Source organism: Bubalus kerabau, chromosome X (genome assembly GCF_029407905.1).
Source record: "Bubalus kerabau isolate K-KA32 ecotype Philippines breed swamp buffalo chromosome X, PCC_UOA_SB_1v2, whole genome shotgun sequence".
NCBI lineage: Eukaryota > Metazoa > Chordata > Mammalia > Artiodactyla > Bovidae > Bubalus > Bubalus kerabau.
Genome location: NC_073647.1, coordinates 102,345,452 through 102,363,207, shown reverse-complemented (window position 1 = coordinate 102,363,207; position 17,756 = coordinate 102,345,452). Strand labels below are relative to the sequence as shown.

General features: G+C 50.1%; 2 protein-coding genes across 4 annotated transcripts in view; both read left to right on the top strand.

Moving 5' to 3' along the window:
* Positions 1-896: 896 nt before the first annotated feature.
* On the top strand, positions 897-6,312 carry CFP (complement factor properdin). Of its 2 annotated transcripts, XM_055565638.1 has the most exons (9): positions 897-1,043; positions 1,126-1,276; positions 2,485-2,663; positions 3,137-3,307; positions 3,445-3,636; positions 3,820-3,993; positions 4,241-4,432; positions 4,595-4,709; positions 6,081-6,312. In XM_055565638.1, exons 1-9 carry the CDS (start codon positions 971-973, stop codon positions 6,229-6,231), a joined length of 1,398 nt encoding a protein of 465 aa, XP_055421613.1. In that variant the 5' UTR covers positions 897-970; the 3' UTR covers positions 6,232-6,312. The 2 variants fall into 2 exon arrangements, with proteins under 2 accessions (XP_055421613.1, XP_055421614.1); XM_055565639.1 differs by lacking the exon at positions 3,820-3,993.
* Positions 6,313-10,705: 4,393 nt separating this feature from the next.
* SYN1 (synapsin I) overlaps positions 10,706-17,756 on the top strand; it is a 53,707-nt gene continuing 46,656 nt past the window's right edge. For both annotated transcript variants that reach the window (XM_055563163.1, XM_055563164.1), the window contains exon 1: positions 10,706-11,295. In XM_055563163.1, the coding sequence (XP_055419138.1) occupies positions 10,919-11,295 (377 nt within the window). In that variant the 5' untranslated portion in view covers positions 10,706-10,918. The remainder of the gene's footprint in view (positions 11,296-17,756) is intronic.

The following is a 17,756-nucleotide window of genomic DNA, read 5'->3' as shown; positions in this document are numbered from 1 at the left end:
TGTCCAGAACAGCACTTGGCACCCGGTAGTTGCTCAATAAATGTTTAATCAATGTTTTTAACAAACAGCACCTGCTGTATGCCAGGCACTAGGCTAAGGACTTTTAAATACCTTAACTCCAGATCTGCTCAAAATGCCTTATGATGTAGGCTGTGTATGGAGTGGGGAGGGGGGCAGTTACTACCTATCCAAGATAGTCGATGGAACATGGCCAAGCCAACCACCCCCTCCTTGGGACCTGAAGGTACCCCCAGCTGCCCGTGGGGCAGTGGATAGCACCAGTTCAGTCCTGAATTCTCCCCGCACTCTTGCCACTTCCCCTTCTCACTTCCTTTGTGCTGACCTCCCCTCCACATTGCTGACCACGAAGAATCTCACTTTCAGGAAAGAGGAGGGTGGTGGTGAAGGCAGGATGGAGGATGAAGCAATTACCTCGATGCCTGCTCCACCCCATGAACTAATGTTCAGCACCCCCGTGAGGTTGGCCCTGTCATCGTGGTAGAGGGCATGCTTTTTATAGGTGGGGAAACAGGCTCAGAGAGGTTCAAGTGACTTGCTCAAGGTCACACAGTGAAGAAGTTCTATCTTGCTTCCAACTGCCAGGCTCCATTTCCCCCTCAGTAAGAACTTGTCCAAGGTGCATTGATTGAGTGCCCATGGGCTGCTGGGCGGGGCCTGGGGTGCTGGGGATACGGTGACAAACACAACAGAACCTCACAAGAGTGATGCAGGAAGTAGGGAGGGGAGAGGAGAGGAGGAAGCTCAGGGACAGAGGTGGCCAGGAGAGTTTGGAGCTGAAGAGACCAGCACAATACCCTCCCCTCCCCCCACTCCTCCTCTCCCACACTGCCCTTCGCCCTCCTAGTTCCTCCTGCCCCTGGTTCCTCTTTTCCACTAACTCTGGGAGCAGGTCAGCGCACATAAAGCCAGGCCTCCTCCCTGGTGGGGCTGCAGGGGTACAGTGCTCAACATGCCCGCCCAAGCGCAGGCCCTGCTGCCGCTGCCGCTGCTGCCACTGCTGCTGCTCACCTTGCCAGCCACAGGTGAGTGGGTGGGGGCCCAGCTGGCCCCCAGGGGTGCCTGGGCTCCTCACAACCCTGACCATGCTCCCCCACCCTGTTACAGGCTCAGACCCTGTATTCTGCTTCGCCCAGTATGAGGAATCTACGGGCAAGTGCAAGGACCTCCTTGGGGGAGGGGTCAGAGTGGAAGAATGCTGTCTCAATGCTGGCTATGCCTTCCAGAAGCCTGGCAGCAATCTCTGTATGGCGTGCAGGTCAGGGGGAGCCTGGGGTTTGTGGGAGGCAAAAAGGACTGTATGCGGGGCAACACAGAACTTGGGCTCTTGCTTTCTCTGAGATTCTCCAGCATGGCTCCAAGGCCCTGATCACAACTGTAGCTCCAGGTCTCTCAGCCTTGGCTCTGTTGACACTTAGGGGCCAGAAAATTATTTGTTTGTGAGGGGCTGACCTGTGCAGGGCAGAATGTGTTATCACATCACTGGCCTCCCAGTAGTTATCAGTAGCAATCTGCAGCAACTCAAATGTCTCCAGACAGGTGAAAGTCACCCCTGGTTGAGAACCAAGATGGCTTACACATATTGCGCACTTCTTGCATACCAGAAGCATTGTGGGTGGGTTGCTGCTCGGCTATTTCTGAGGGTAGCTCAAGCCCTCATAAATGGTGATGACAGCTCATATGGCATGTTCATACTGTATAGAGACATTGCAGGAAGGGAAGTGTTTGGGCAATTCTGAGGGCAACTCCAGGCTCCAAATTAAAATGACACTTCACATTCATTGAATACTTCCAGCATCCTGATTCATTGCAGATATTGGGAGTAGTAGAGGATTTTTGAGAGGATTTTTGAGTAGCTCTAGTCTCTTAATCATAATGCCCGCTGACATATATTGAGCCCTTTCTGTATGTCAGACATATTTTCTAACTGCTTACTATATATCCCATATACACCACCAGATACACTGTGTATACACCAGATACACACAGCTACAGGGATGTGTAGCTTGGGGATTTTTGAAGGCAGGCCCCTAGTTGTCAACAGGTCTCATCTGTTTAGCATTATGCCATGGTGGGGGTGGGGTTTTTGAGCTTATTGGGATGATGGCTCCTATTTATTAAACACTTCCTGTTTGCCTGCTGCCATGCATAGTTGTGGCCTGGTGGGCTTTTGACAGCAGTTCTGGGCCCCTAGTCCTTATCCTTGTTTACTGCGTGCCTGGCACTGTCCTTGGGAGACTTCAAAGGGTAACTCCAGATTCCTGATCATGAAGGTAAATGATAAGTGTTTACTGAGTGTTCACCTCTTCCTGTTCAATCCCCCAACATCACTAAGAGGTAGGTACTCCCATCATTCCATTCTGCATACATTTATCCCGCATTCCTGCCTATGCCTACACACACTCTGGTCCCGTATACCATCCTTGCCAGAGTGTGCCAGGGTGGGACGTGTGCTTCTCCCTACAGGCTCCCACAGTGGTCACCGTGGTCCGCATGGACCCCCTGCTCAGTGACCTGCACTGAGGGCTCCCAGTTGCGGCACCGGCACTGCACAGGCTGGGGTGAGCAATGCTCCCCCGAGAAGGTGGAGCCTGGAACCCTCCAGTGGCAGCTACAGGCCTGTGAGGACCAGCCATGCTGTCCTGGTGAGGAGGATCAGCAAGGCGGGCGAGCACTGTCAGTTACCTGGCACTGGGAACAATCAAGGCAAAAGCCCTGAGGGTGGGACTGTGCTCGATGTTTGTGAGGTGTCAAGGAGGAGGTCAGCATGGTTGCAGTAGAGTGATGAGAGGTGAGGTCATAGGGCGACTGACCCCTGGAGGTCATGGTGAGGATGTCAGCTTTTATTCTGAGTGATGTAGTGATGGCAGAAAAACGTGATCTGATTTGGGTTGTGACAGATCCCTTTTGCTGTCAGGAAGACAAACTGTATGTGCTGAGTAGCAAAGCAAAGGGACCAGTGTGAAGGCTACTGCAATAGTCCAGATGAGCAATGATGGTAGGCCAGGTATGGCAGAAACTGGGGGGATAGGATAAGCTGATGTGGGGTACATGAGGAAGCCTGGACCACTGAGTGATACCACCACCTCCATCTTGTTCCTTCTTTTCTCTTCCACAGAGATGGGTGGCTGGTCCGACTGGGGACCCTGGGCAGCTTGCTCTGTCACCTGCTCTAGAGGGATCCAGATTCGTCGTCGAGCATGTAATCGCCCCACCCCCAAGTGTGGGGGCCACTGCATAGGAGAGGCACAGGAGTCAGAGCCCTGTGAGACCAAACAAGTCTGCCCCAGTGAGTGAGAGCAACCACTGGGCAATGATGCGGGCACCCAGGGTGGGTCCAGGGGTTACAGCAGGGAACTTCCATGTTGTGAAGACTTCAACATGCATGACCACACTTGGTATCTCCCCACCCCTACCCCATCACAGCACACGGGGCCTGGGCTGCTTGGGGCCCCTGGGGCCCCTGCTCAGGCACCTGCCACGGTGGACCCAATGCAGCTGTGGAGAGACGAAGCCGCACATGCTCTGCACCTGAGCCCTCCACACAGCCTCCTGGGAATCCCTGCTCAGGGTCAGCCTATGAGCAGCGGGCCTGCACTGGCCTGCCACCTTGCCCAGGTACTGGAGAATGAGACCCCTGCTCTTAACTTACATGGGGATTGCTCTGACATTTCAAGAAACAGAGATCTGAGACCATGTGACCATGGAACTTTTCGTTTGGGAGCAGTCTGCCTCATGGGTCTAGGGGCTGAGTCAGGGAGATTGAGGTGGCCTTTCTCCTCACTTCTGTCCTCCCAACAGTGGCTGGGGGCTGGGGGCCATGGAGTGCTGTGAGCCCCTGCCCTGTGACCTGCGGCCTGGGTAAGATCCAGGAACAACGGACATGTGATCACCCTGTGCCCCAGCATGGGGGCCCCTTCTGTGTCGGTGATGCCACCCGGACGCACGTCTGCGGGACGGCTGTGCACTGCCCTGGTCAGCACCCCAAGATGCCCAATTTCCATGCCTAAGGCCCCCGGCCATCTCTGCTGCCCAATTCCTGTTGTTAATGACTTGTTCCTGCCTCTAATCCCTCCATTCCTGGCCCCAGTGCCTTGATTCCATGTCTGATCCCCCTTTCCCACATCCAATCCTTCCTACTGTCTTCCTCAGCCCCCCTTCCTTCCTCTGAGCCCCCTGACTCCCTTCTTTGGTGCAAGCCCAGCTGCCCCTGTCTCTGCAGTGAATGGACAGTGGGGGCTCTGGGGGGAGTGGAGCAACTGCATCCGCCCAAGCATTAAAAACATCAGCTGCCAGGAGATCCCAGGCCAGCAGACACGCTCCAGGATCTGCAAGGGCCGCAAATTTGACGGACAGCGATGTGTTGGGAAACAGCAGGATATCCGGCACTGCTACAACATCCAGCGCTGCTCCTGTGAGTGCCCCCAGGGACCATGCTGCGAGGGTGGGGCAGCCCGTGCAGGGGCAGGGGCTTTCTGACTCTCTGCCGCAGATCCCATGTTCCTGCAGCCTCTCTCTCACAAGCCCCCCACCAAGACCTCTAATTCTGACTCAGGAACCTCTCCCCTCTTTGCAGGGAAAGGCTCCTCCTGGTCGGAGTGGAGTACCTGGGGGCTGTGCATACCCCCATGTGGACCCAACCCCATCCGCACCCGCCAGCGCCTCTGCCAGGCCACGCTCCCCAAGTTCTCGTGAGTGAGGGGGCAATGTGCCTTGGAGGGGGTTATGATAGCGATATGTCAGCAGATAGGGCAGGAGGGTTGGTCACCACCAAACAGGGCTTGTGTCACTGGGTCCAAGGTGCCTGCCTGGCTGAGTGCCATCTTCCAGTTGTAGGAAGAGGGGAGAAACTAAAGAAGAAGCTGAGAAAGAGGATGTTGAGGGGAGAATCAGTAACATCTGTGCCCTTCAGTCACTGTTTCAGTCACTCAGCCATTCTCCCATTCACTCTGTCCTTCCTGTGTCCATATGCTCTGCTTCCTTAGTTACCCAAGCTTTGATTTGCCCATTCGGTCACTCATGCCTCCATTCACCCTCTCATTCCCTCTGTCACCTGTGCCCCAAGACGCTCTAAGGCCTTTTTGGCAACAGTTGCAAACACTCAGAACCCAGATCCCATGGGTTCCCCTAAGGGATCCAGGCCCACTCCACCCTGACAGAAGACATCTGAGGAATGGTTGGCATGTTGGGTCTGGGTCCAGGAAGCTGATTGGGCCTCCCCTGGCAGGAAGAGGTTGGGAAACACTTTCCCACCATCAAAACTGTGAGCAGAGTCCTGGACACAGGTAATCAGCTGCCTGAAATGTTTCCAGATGGCCAGGGTGGCCCAGGTGTTGAAGAGGGTTAAAACACTTATCCTTTCCTTATTTCCACAAGCATCAAACTACTAGGTTAAGTGGCCTCTTCCCAACTCATGGAAGGCCTGCTACCTGGTCACCAGGTGTGGGGTTTAGAGTGGGTCTGGAAGAAGAGTTACGGGTGTTGAATGGAGACACAAAGGACTTGACAGAGGGAGGGAATGAATGGAGAAAGGACTGATTGGGAGAATTGGGATGGGAGTGAATGGAGGGTTTGCCTAGTGGAAGAAATAACCCAGGTGAAGACCATTTTGGACATGGGGCTGTCTAAATAAAGTGTAAGAAAGAACTAGAGATTGACCTGGGGGCAGAGATTTGGGCCCAACAACAAGGCTTTGAATGCCAAAGCAAGGCATTTGGATTCTTTCCAGTGGGCAATGGGGAAAGAAATTAAAGGTTTTAAAGGTAAGAGATGGTAGCTCATATTAATAATTTCCAACATTTATTGAGCACTTACTGTGTACCAGACATGACTCTGAGCACTTTACTCGAATCAACTCATTTATCTTCACTCAGCCCAGTGAGGAGACTATTATTATTCCCATTTTTCAGATGAGGAAAACTGAGGCACAGAGGAGATAAATTGCCCAGTATCTCCCAGCTAAAAATATACGTATAATGTATCCACTCAGTAAGAGTTTGTTGAATGCATTCTTGCCTTCCCTGAGCTTATCCTCTTCATCCCCACCCCTACTAACGCACCAGGCCCACCGTTACCATGGTCGAAGGTCAGGGTGAGAAGAACGTGACCTTCTGGGGGAAACCGTTGGTACAGTGTGATGTGCTGCAAGGGCAGAAGGTGATGGTGGAGGAGAAACGGCCATGTCTACACGTGCCTCCCTGCAAAGAACCCTGAGGATGAGAATTCTCACATCTCTCTCTTCCACTCTGACCCCCTGACCTCTCAGACTTCAATAAACTAGTCTTTTTCCCAGGAGTGGGGCCATAGCATCTTCTAGGCCAAAGAGCGCAGCACAGGGGAAGTCGCAGTGGCCTGTGGTGGAAAACAGTACTTTCCACTGTGGCCACGGTGTGACGGAAGTGAAGGTGCGTATCCGAATACTCGTCCCTGCTGTAGCCTTGATGTCTGTCCCCTTCTCTGTCAGTGCCCTGGGGCACCCAGCACGTCCCTCTGCAGAGCTCTGATTTATGAGCTTTCTGATTGGCTATATGCCTTGGCAGGCACTTTCTGATTGGCTGGAGTGCTTGTTTTCCTTCTCCCTACTAAAGGCTCCCTCAGCTGGCAGATTCTGCGTCAATCCGGCAAAGAGGCGTGGCTGGGGTTGGAGCCCCGCAGAGCGAACATCTGCACCCTCCCACTCCCAACAGCCCAGCTCCAACACCACAATTAGCGGCGACAAATAGCTCCTCGAGGCGGAGGTGGGGGGATGGGGAACCGAGGAAGTGCCTATGAGGGGCTCTGAACTGGGACAGGAGCAAAGAGAAGGTATAGTCAGCATCTTCCAGGAGGAGCCCCTAAGACACTCAGACACATTTCTTTAGGGTTCGTTCATTCATTCAACACTTATTAGCATCTACTGTATACTAGAGCTAAGTCTGGGCTCCTGGTGAAGGAAGGCTGGTAGAGAAGACATCTGAGCCAGGGAACAGACCAAAATGGGAGATCCTTTCATTCGAACATTTATTGAACATTTAGCAACGCTTACTGTATAAATAGCGCTGGACATCATGGGAGATGGGGAAGAAGAGTCAGAGCGATATGTATTTCCCCAGTGAAGAGAACAAGGATGTGTGCCTGGTAGTGTTTTAAGACTTTCCATAGCATGAATTCATTTAACCCAAAACGAACATATGAGGTCAATATTATTATCTGCATTTTACCCAGGAGGGAACAGCATAGAAAGGTAATGGGCTAGACATTTGGGAAACACCATGCCAGGAGCAGAGTTTAGGAGTTTGTCCTGTGAGTGGAGGGGTGCCTCTGTGTGGGAGGCTTCAGATGGGAGATAGTGACACCCAGAGTCTGTCAGGCTGCTCACTTCTCTGGGTCAATTTTCCCTTGTGTAAAATGGATCAATTGATGGGTAGGGGTAAAGATGAAATCAATGAATATTAGTTATCATAAGAGGAATGAGCCTAAGTGAGGGAGTCTGGTTGCTACTGCAGGGTATGAGAAAGTTATACGTCTATAAGAAAGTAGAAATTTGTCTGTATGTGTATATTATGAGGCACATATCTTTGTGTATGTGTGATAGGAAGACCTATAGGGTCTCTGCAAGAATTAAGGATATATTGAGTATGTGTGGAGTGCATGTGAAGTTACAACTGTGTGCACCATAACAATGTGTGAGTTATAAGGGTGTGGGGGTATATGTGTGCACATGCTCATACATACACAGGTGGCATGGATATGTATTGTGAGTTATAAACATGGGTGCATGTGTGCTCAGTTGTGTCTGACTCTTTGGGACCCCTTGGACTATTGCCTGCCAGGCTCTTCTGTCCATGGGATTATCCTGGCAAGAATACTGGAGTGGGTTGCCATTTCCTCCTCCAGGGGATCTTCCTGACCCAGGGATCAAACCCATGTCTCCTGCAGCTCCTACATTGGCAGGTGGATTCTTTACCACTGAGCCACCTGGGAAGCCCATAAACATGGGTACAATACTGATTACAAACATATGGCAAGGGTGTGCGTTTCAGAGTCTGCTCACCAATGCACAACAAAGAAAAACATTCTTGGAGCCCCTTCTGTATGTTCCTTCCTGCTGGAGAAGATGAAGTTAGTGCAGAGGAGTTGAGACACTCCTTCGGGGTGGGGGTGGGAAACTCTTCATTTTTCTACAAAAAATTAATTTCTGGAAAATGAGCTACCTGGAGAAAGGGGATGACACTGAGGGGCATGGTACTATAAACCTGGCAACAGGGCCACTGGGAAGAGGCAGTCTAGAGACAGACTCCTAAGGAGCCCGACTTCTTACTCCTAGAGGATCCAAAAAGGTCTGTAGACCTGCAGCTGCTCCTGTCCCTCAGAGAAGTCACCACAGACCCAGCAGAGCTTGTTTGCTTCCATTACTGAGCAGAAACGGGAGCATATACTTAGCAATGTTGGGAAATACCCAATTTCTGGGCAGTTCCCCATCTGGGGAACACTGGAATGTGGGATGCCAAAGGGCATCCATGAGAGAGAGAGAGAAGGAATGGCCAAAGCAAAGACCTGCAGGTGGACTGAAGCTGGCTGGGATGGAGGAGGGAGCAGAGGCGATGGACAGTAGGAGCCTAAGGGGAGAGGGGACTTCCTGGAGACCTTAGCCAAAAGTGATCCTTGAGAGAGAAAGAAAGGACACTCCTGGCAGAAGTCACAGCACTCCCCCACCCCTATATTTGAGAGTTGGTCAGGTGATTGTTTTTACAGGTGAGGAAGCCGAATTTCGGAGATGTTAAGTCACTTTTCCAAGAGTATAGTAGAGGGCCAGTTTGAATCCAGGCACTCTGACTCCAGACCTCACACCATGACCTTGTTTGTACACGCCAAAGATTTAATAAATGGAGAATGTACAAATGAATAAGTGGATGATTCATTTGAAAGTTCTTCAGGCAGAAAAGACTCCAAATCTGCCTGTCTCTGTGTGTCCGTGTGGTGCGTGTGTGTGTGTGTGTGTGTGTGTGTGTGTGTAGGCGTATTCATGTGCATGTATGCCCATGAGTATTACCCTGGGCTTGTGTCAGTATAGATACTTAGATCGGTGTATTCTATCTCTGTATTTTCTTCAGGCAGAAAAGACTACAAATCTGCCTACTTCTTGCCATATCTTCTTCCATCTCACTTGGTCCACCATCATCACTCACTATGCCCCACAAGGCCCTGCTCCATCTGGACCCTGCTAACCTCTCTGACCCCTTCTCCTGCCACAATCTCCCTCACTCACTCTGCTCCAGCCACACTAACATCCCTTTCTGGCACATACTTTTTTTTTAAAAAGTATGTATCACAAAGTGAACATGACCCTTTGAGAATGAATTGGAGTTCTTGGATTCCATCTGTAAAATGGAAATCATATTACCTACTCCATAGTTTTGTGAGAATTGGGTACAATCAGTCAGCGAATTATTATTTTTAAATGAATTTGTGTCTTCACTGTAATCAGGATCTTATAGGAGCTTTCACAGCCCACCTCTGCCTAGACTACAAAGATCATTTGCACATGTGGCCCATGTGGCGAACATGTGGCACCTACAGCTTGCATACCCTAGGATGGGTCTGCCTTTGCCAGTGGAAAGCTCTCTGGTACAGAGGATGATAGCCTTGGGCACTGACAATGCCAGGTGGATATCATGGTTTCTGACTGTGTCCAGGGCAAAAGGATGGGGGCTTGTTGGCCGAGTGTGTGTGGGGAGAGATGAACACACGTCAGGACTAGACTTCAGGGAATGTGTCTGTATGGAGATCTGGGTTTGTCCATGATTGTGGGTGCATTTTGTCCGGGGGTGCATGCTCATGTGAGTTTCCCTAGGTCTCTGTGTGTCTGTGTGGGGCCTCTGTGTGTGTGTGTGTGTGTGTGTGTGTGTGTGTGAGTGTGTGTGTGTGTAGGCGTATTCATGTGCATGTATGCCCATGAGTATTACCCTGGGCTTGTTTGTGTCAGTATAGATACTTAGATCAGTGTGTTCTATCTCTGTACATGCCTCCGTATGTTTCCCTACTTTTGTGTATTTCGATATGTATCTCCACATACGTGTCATTCCCAGTGTGCCTCCAGGACGCCCCCCAACCCTGGGCAAGAGTACACTCCACCCAAGTGTCCACCTCCACCTGTCTGATGCTGTCTACACCACCCCTGCATCCATCTCTCTGCCTAGCTAAGCCTATGTGGATGTGGGAAACTGATCTTGCAGAGTACTGCGTGTGACCCTCGGCTCTCGCTGTGAAGGGGTTATTTCTCTACTTTTGAGTTTCTGAGTATAACTCCATTCCCACCCGCCAAATGCCTCCTGTGGTGAATATCAACACTGGAAACCTACTATCCGCAGAGGGTCCTAGGTGTGGGTGCGAGTGCATGTGAAGACCAGGATGAGACAGGGTGGGAGGCTTGCCTGATGCACCCACCCGACCCTCCGGACAGGCTTCCACCCCGCCCCCATCCCCAAATTGCGCACCGCCAATCGGAGGCGGGGGAGGGGAGACAGGATGCGGCGTGGCGCTTGCGCACTTATGCTTTCAGCACCGCGGACAGCTCCTTCGCCCCCGCCTGCCGGCGCGCGCCGCCGACGCCCCAGCACTGAAGGCGCGCTGACGTCACTCGCCGCTCCTCCACAAACTCCCCTTCGCAGTCGCCTTGGTCGCGTCCGCGCCGCCGCCGGCCCAGCCGGACTGCACCACACGGGGCGCGAAATAGGGGGTCACGGGCGCGACCAACCGCGCTGCGGCGGCGGCGGCGACTCAGCGCTGCCTCAGTCTGCAGCGGGCAGCGGAAGAGACGTGTCGTGCCTGAGAGCGCAGCGGTGCTCCTGGGCCCCTCGCGGTCCGCCCCCGCGGCTCCTGACCAGACTGCTCCTAAGACCCCCTGCCCCGCGCCGCAGCCATGAACTACCTACGGCGCCGCCTGTCGGACAGCAACTTCATGGCCAATCTGCCAAATGGGTACATGACAGACCTGCAGCGCCCGCAGCCGCCCCCACCGCCGCCCGCTGCCCCTAGTCCTGGGGCCACGACCGGTCCTGCGACCGCCACTGTCGAGAGGGCCTCTTCGGTCGCCCCCGTGGCCTCTCCGGCTGCCCCTAGCCCCGGGTCCTCGGGGGGCGGTGGCTTCTTCTCGTCGCTGTCCAATGCGGTCAAGCAGACCACGGCGGCCGCGGCCGCCACCTTCAGCGAGCAGGTGGGCGGCGGCTCTGGGGGCGCAGGCCGTGGGGGCGCCGCCGCCAGGGTGCTGCTGGTAATCGACGAACCCCACACCGACTGGTAAGCCACTGCTGCGGACGTCCCCCCGCGGTTCTGGGTCCCCAGATCATCCCATGATGAGCAAGTATTGAGCGCCGCTTGTTTGCCCTCTGTCTGCCCCCCCTCGCCCAAACCCTCTTCCTTTAAATTATTATACGAAGCGCTTTCAGTGTGCCCCGCCCTTGCCTCCCCGCTGCCCTCACCCAGGGCTTCTTGATCCATACAGGGAGCAGTTATCAGGCGCCTGCTGTGTGCCTCCATCCCACAAACCTGACTTCAGTATATCCTGTGAGCATTCAAGAGTCTGATGTGCCCTGCACCCCACAACCCGTGCCCCAAAGGTCTTGTCCTCTAATGGATCTTGTGAGCATTTATCAAGTACCGGCAGTGTGCCTCAGTGGGGAGCCCTTCCTCAAGGCGTTTGGCTTACATGAATTCTGTGAACATTTGTTGGGAGCTTGATATCTGTTTTGTCCTCCTCAGTCCTTGCCCTAAGGCCTTCTCTGATCTCGTGAGCATGTATCCAGAGTGCACTATGTGCCCCACCCCAGCCCTCACCTCAAAAACCTTTTAAACTATTCACTGAACATTGATTAAGTGCCTGCTGTGTATCCCACCCCAGCTTCTTGCCAAAACATTGCCTTTAATGGATCCTGTGAGTTTTTATTTAATTCCTTCTGTGTGCCCCAATTCAGCCCCCCTAAGGGCTTATTTCTCCAAAGGATCTAAGAAGCATTTATTAAGGGCCTGGTGTATGCCCCATCCCCAAGCCCTTTCCTCAAACATATTTTCCTTAAATGAGTTCTATGAGCATTTTTAAACCTACTGTGTGAGGCTTATCTTCACACTCTCGGCTCTAAATCCTTTTCCTACAACAGACGGATCTAGAAGGCATTCATTTGAGTGCCTCCCCTACCATCTATTCTCAAACTACTTCTTCAACGATCTTTCCTTTGGTGGACCCACCAAGCCTTTATTAACTGCCTGATCTAAATGTGTGAGCCTTCTCTAAAGGCTCTTTCCTTCAGTGTATTCAGCAAGCATTTATTGAGTGCCCACTGTTTATGTCACCCCAGACCCTTGCCCCAATGCCTTTTCCTCCAGTGGCTTCAGTCTGTATATATTGAGCACCATCTGCATGACTCAACCTCAGACCTTCTCCATAAAGACCTTTGCCTCCAGTTAATACAGTGATCATATATCTTCACTTACTGTGTAGAGCATTTCAATCTGTCTTTCCATATACCTCTTTAAAAAATCACTCCTGGAGCATTTGTGGAGTACCCACTGTGTGCCGATTCTGTGCCTTCTCCATAAAAGCCTTTCTTCCCAAGGATGGCGAATCAAGCTTACATAAATCAAGTTACTGTATCCCCATTTCCCTTCCCCCAAAGACTTTTCCTCCAGTGGATCCAGTGATGATATGCTCTTCCATAGCCTCCCCCTCATCTTCCCCAAAGACCTTTTCTTTTAACGGATGCAGTGAACCTTTGGTCATTGTCTGCCAGGTGCTTGATTCTAGATTACCTTCCCCCAAAGGCATTTTCCTCCAGTGGCTCCTGTGAGCATTTGTGTAGTGCTTCCTGTGTGCTCTATATTCACACCTCCTCCCCAAAGTGCTTTTCTTCCAGTGGGTGCATGAGCACATTTGCAGTACCTGTTGTGTGTAGGAAGTAGATTCCCCTTCTTTACTCTTAGGATAACCTGTGCCAGTCATACAACATCTCCACAGAGTCCTTTCCTTCGATAAATCTAGAACCAAATTTAGAAGAGTTAGCCTTTTCTCACTCTCTTCAGTCTCCCTAGGATTCCCTCTCCCAATCTTAAGACCCCAAAGTGCTTTTTTTCTATTTAAGCTAATAAACACTTAACTGAGCACTTACTACATAAGAGCCATTCTCAACTTCCCCTTTCCAAGCTTGGAAGTTCCTGCCCTTGTCTCAAGAGCTCTCTCTCCAGGGGTCCCCTTCAGCCTAAATATATTGAGTACCAGCTCTTTACTGGTTAATTACCTCTCCTCTGCCAGGAGCCCTTACCCAGCAGGCTTTCTCTCTATTCAGAGCCATTTATTCATTCTACGATAGTTGTTGCATACTTTGATGTGTTCAACTATGGGAGGCATTTATTATGTACTACAATACACTAGGAAGAAGCCTCCTTCAGTTTCTTTTCCTTCTAATCCCAACCACCAGTTGGATTCTTCATACCTTCTCCTCCACTCAGCCCCAACAATCTTTTAATGAGCACTTATTCTGTACTACTGAGAACCCATAGTCAGTGCCTCTTCTTCCCCTCCTGTAGCCCTAATTCCTCCTTCAACAATCTCCATCCTGCCTTTCACATGACACAATCTCAAAAACTCACGATGTGTACCTACTGCATTCTGACTAGGAACCCTCTCCCATATAGTAGCCATCTTCCCCACTGCCCTTTCCCCCCAGTTAATCCAAAAAGGATTTATCACTCTCTTACTGTGTTCTGTTCAAACAACAACATTCCCATCCCTGCAGCAGACTCCTCCACTCTTTTCTCCTTCAATCCATAAAGCATTTATTGAACACGTGTTTTAATTCCTTCACCAACACCCACTCGCACATATGCCATCGTCCTGGCTAAATTTGCTCTATTGAAGTCAACAAACCTTATTGAAGCCCTTGCTGTACATTGGGGGCTTCCCAGGTGGCGCTAGTGGTAAAGAATCTGCATGCCAATGCAGGAGATGCAAGAGATGCGGTTCTGATCCCTGGTTTGGAAAGATCCACTGGAATATTTTAGTAACCACCCTCCTTTCGACTTACCTTCTTCACTCCGACCCTCCAGGCAGGTTGCTGCTGCCTTTTCCTTCATTCCATTAAGCAATTATTAATTATCTACAGACCACTGACAAGACCCTTCCCCTTTCCATAGTCACAACTCCTGTATTTTCCACTTTTTCTTCTAATTTGTCTAGCAAGCACTTACTGAGCACCTGCTGAATTCTGTCAACTATTCTTCCCTTCCACTTCTGTATCCCTAAAACCTTCCTTTATCCCAGCAGTTGCTTCAGTCTTTTCTTCCAGTCAACCTAGCAACTATTTATTTAGTGTCTGATACAGATTGGGTGGGATGGGTAAAGGGAGAGAGCCTGTGTACACACCAGGTTTAGTGCAAGGAACAGAGACTCTGCATCACCAACTTGCAGACTTACAGAACCACACAAGCTTAGGGATTTCAGCCTGGAATAAAAGGAATTGTGCAAACTCTGTAATGGGGTTGTACACCTAAGTACAGTCTGGTGCTTTCCCCACCAAACTGCACCACTCTCATTCCTTCCTAGGTCTTGAGTCCTGTGTGCTTTAAAGCTGCAAACTCAGAGTTGAGACTCATCACCTCTTTTTACAGATCATTTAGTCCAGTGTTTTTCCAGCTGTAGGTCACCTTTTGGCTTATGATGATAAATGATAATATTGATACATGAAAATAAAAAATGAGAGTGCATTGCACATAGTAAGTGGAATTATTATTTAGTGAAACTGTTACTCCAATAAGAAATATAATCATTAATGTGTACCATATATATTATATGTATTCTGTAATATATTTGTTATACAATGGGTTTATAGTATCACATACATATATATGTGTATGTTTCTTTTCATGAAATGAATGTTTCTTTTCATGAAATGAAATAAAATAGAATAGGAAATATGACCCCATTGTACATATTAAAGGTAATTATTTGCTGAAACTTTCATTCTACTATATGCATATTTATATACATTCTAGATACTGCAACACATAATATATAACATGTAATATGTTATGTAAGACATCCTATATTAAATTTTCTGTATATGTGTCTTATATAATATATATTATATATATAGAACATGCTTATTGTGGCTTCTTTTCTTAGACTTCCCTGGATGCAGACCCTGAGACTCTGAGATTTGTGTGCAGATTGATCGGGGAGAGCTCTTGGGAACAACGCGTGTGGCAGAGGAGGAGTGGGGGAAGCAGGACTTGGCAGATGGAAAGGTTGAACAGCTGTGGTGCTGTGCAACAATTACTCCAACCGATCATCTGGGGAGCTCTGGAGATGGGATGACCCTTCAGAGTTGTCCCAATTGAGATGGGATGGCCAGGCTTTTGTAGTCCTGCATTAGTCAGTCAGTGACTACAGGTTGCCCTCTGGGAGAAGGCATAATCTTGCAGAAGGTGAGTCCCTGCTATAGGGGGCAGTTCCCAGTGATGGACAGCACTGTGAGCCTTCAGCAGCAGATATTCCCAGAACCTGTAGGACAGTTATGACAAGAAGGAGGGGCTTGAAGATCTGAGTAGAGCACATAGGCAACCCCCAGGACTTCTCAGATTCACTTGCTTTTCAGAAGTAAGTTCATTCCATCTGGGAACAGAGTTTCTAGGATTCTAATTGGTCTTGTTTTCTGGAGTGCACTTGAAAGAACACAGTTAGTGGGACAAACTACGGCCTCCACTGTAGTTTGATAAATGTGGCATAAATAAATGATACATTGTTTCCTTCCTGTACTACACAATCTAGATTCCCCTTACCCTCAGCTAGCACCTCTCCTGGTCACAGTGACTTACCTGGTGAGTGACCCATTCCCTCATCCTTGAGGGACCCCTGAGCTCCTGGTCCCCATCTGCTCAGGCTATGACTGCTGTACTTGTCCATTTGCCTTCAGTGTTGAACAAGAAATACCAACAAGATGTCAAAGCAGATAGCCTGGGGGCCAGATATATTCTCCCCTGCCCCCATTGTTTAATGGCAGCCCTATCAACTCCTGGGCTTCTCTGGTGGCTCAATGGTAAAGAATCCACCTGCTAATGTAGGAGACTTGGGTTCGATCCCTGGGTTGGGAAGATCCCCTGGAGAAGGAAATGGCAACCCACACCAATACTCTTGCCTGGGAAATCCCATGGACAGAGGAACCTGGCGGGCTACAGTCCATGGGGTTGCAAAGAGTCAGGCACGACTTAGCAACTAAACAACAGCAACTATCTCCTGATGATCAGGGTCTATGCGCCTGCTGAGACAGACTCATCTTCTTATCCATTGGCTTGTGAAACCTGAAGTGTCCAGGTAACAGTCAAAGCTTAGACTGTAATGGGGTTTTTGCTGTGTCCCCTGGTAGCAGTGTTCCCCCTTGTAGAATCAGGACCTTTAACCTTGCAGAGCCCTGAGGGAACAGGAAACACACATTCCAAAAGTGGATCCAGGGATTGATGGTAAGCTAGGCCACTCCTACTTTCACCTCTGAGTTCCCAAACCAGTGTATTCTACCTGTAAGGAACACAGCCCAAACAATGTTCATTGATTTAAGGTATATACTGTGTTTTGGAGGATGGTACCCCATTCTTGCACAGTATCACCTCCAAGCTGAAATCTTAGCTGTGGATATACCAATTTGTTCCATCACTCTGTCTGACTAGCAGCTTCTGCATGGTGTGGTATAGAATGTCATCAGTATAAAATGTCAGTTGATTTCATGGTTGTGGAGTGTGTCCTTCAGTTTGTTTCACTGCTGTGTGGGATGCCATACTGGTGGATCGAATATTATGTAAGCCCTTGGACAATGATGCTGGCTAAGGTCCTGTAGTCAGGAAAAGCAAACTCATATATAGAATATTCCAGTCAAAATGAATCATTACTCTTTCCAGAGTAGAAGGGGTCCAGTGTAGTCAGCTCACCGCAGAGTGGCTGGTTGCCTTCCTAAGGGATGGTGCTGTGTTGGGGACCCAATATTGGTCTCTGATGCTGGCAGGTTGGACATTCAGCAATGATGCCATAGGCCCCACACTCAGCCTCCATCTCTGTTACCCTTGCCACTTCATATGTGTGCCCATCTGCCAGCGCTGGGGCAGCTGATTCCAGAAACTGGCTGACATCATTTGGCTGAGTCATTCTAGCTACCTGGTTGCTTCGTGCCACTTTCAGGGTGGATGCTATCTGGTGGGTGTTAACACACAATACAAAGATCTTCACTCCGTTTCATCTCCAATCCCATCTGTCCACCCACATTTCGGTGTCCCAGACCTCCTTTTCCTGATCTTCCAATATTGTTCCTTCAAGGCCTCTGCCTAATCAGCCAAGCCATTTACCACTGCCCATCAGTGAATATGAATTTGAATCTTGGGTTTCTGCTCTCTCCCAACAAAACAGATGACCAGGTGCACAGCCCAAAGCTCTGCCCCTTAGGAGTTTTGCCACTGTTTTTCAAGGCCACTCTGAATGGGGCTATAGGATCACCCCTGTTCATTTTTGTCCATTCCACCCACATAGCAAGCCAACCCATTTGTGAACCAAGCTTAAGATTTTTCTCCCTTCATCTGCTGGTTCTAAGGAGTTATCTTAGTGAGCTGAGGGAGGCAGTAACACAACCGTGTGGATGATACAGGCATCCAGGTTACTTGCTCAGACAGCTTGCTTGGCCCTGTCTGGGATTGATCCTGGCTGCTGGGCCTGTTCATTACTTGGTGGG

Bases quoted from the DNA above. Each gene is read 5' to 3' on its own strand.
- CFP (XM_055565638.1), top strand. From the start codon at position 971: ATGCCCGCCCAAGCGCAGGCCCTGCTGCCGCTGCCGCTGCTGCCACTG. The intron at 1,044-1,125 runs GTGAGTGGGTGG...ACCCTGTTACAG, and splicing joins GCTCACCTTGCCAGCCACAG to GCTCAGACCCTGTATTCTGC. The intron at 3,308-3,444 runs GTGAGTGAGAGC...ACCCCATCACAG, and splicing joins GACCAAACAAGTCTGCCCCA to CACACGGGGCCTGGGCTGCT.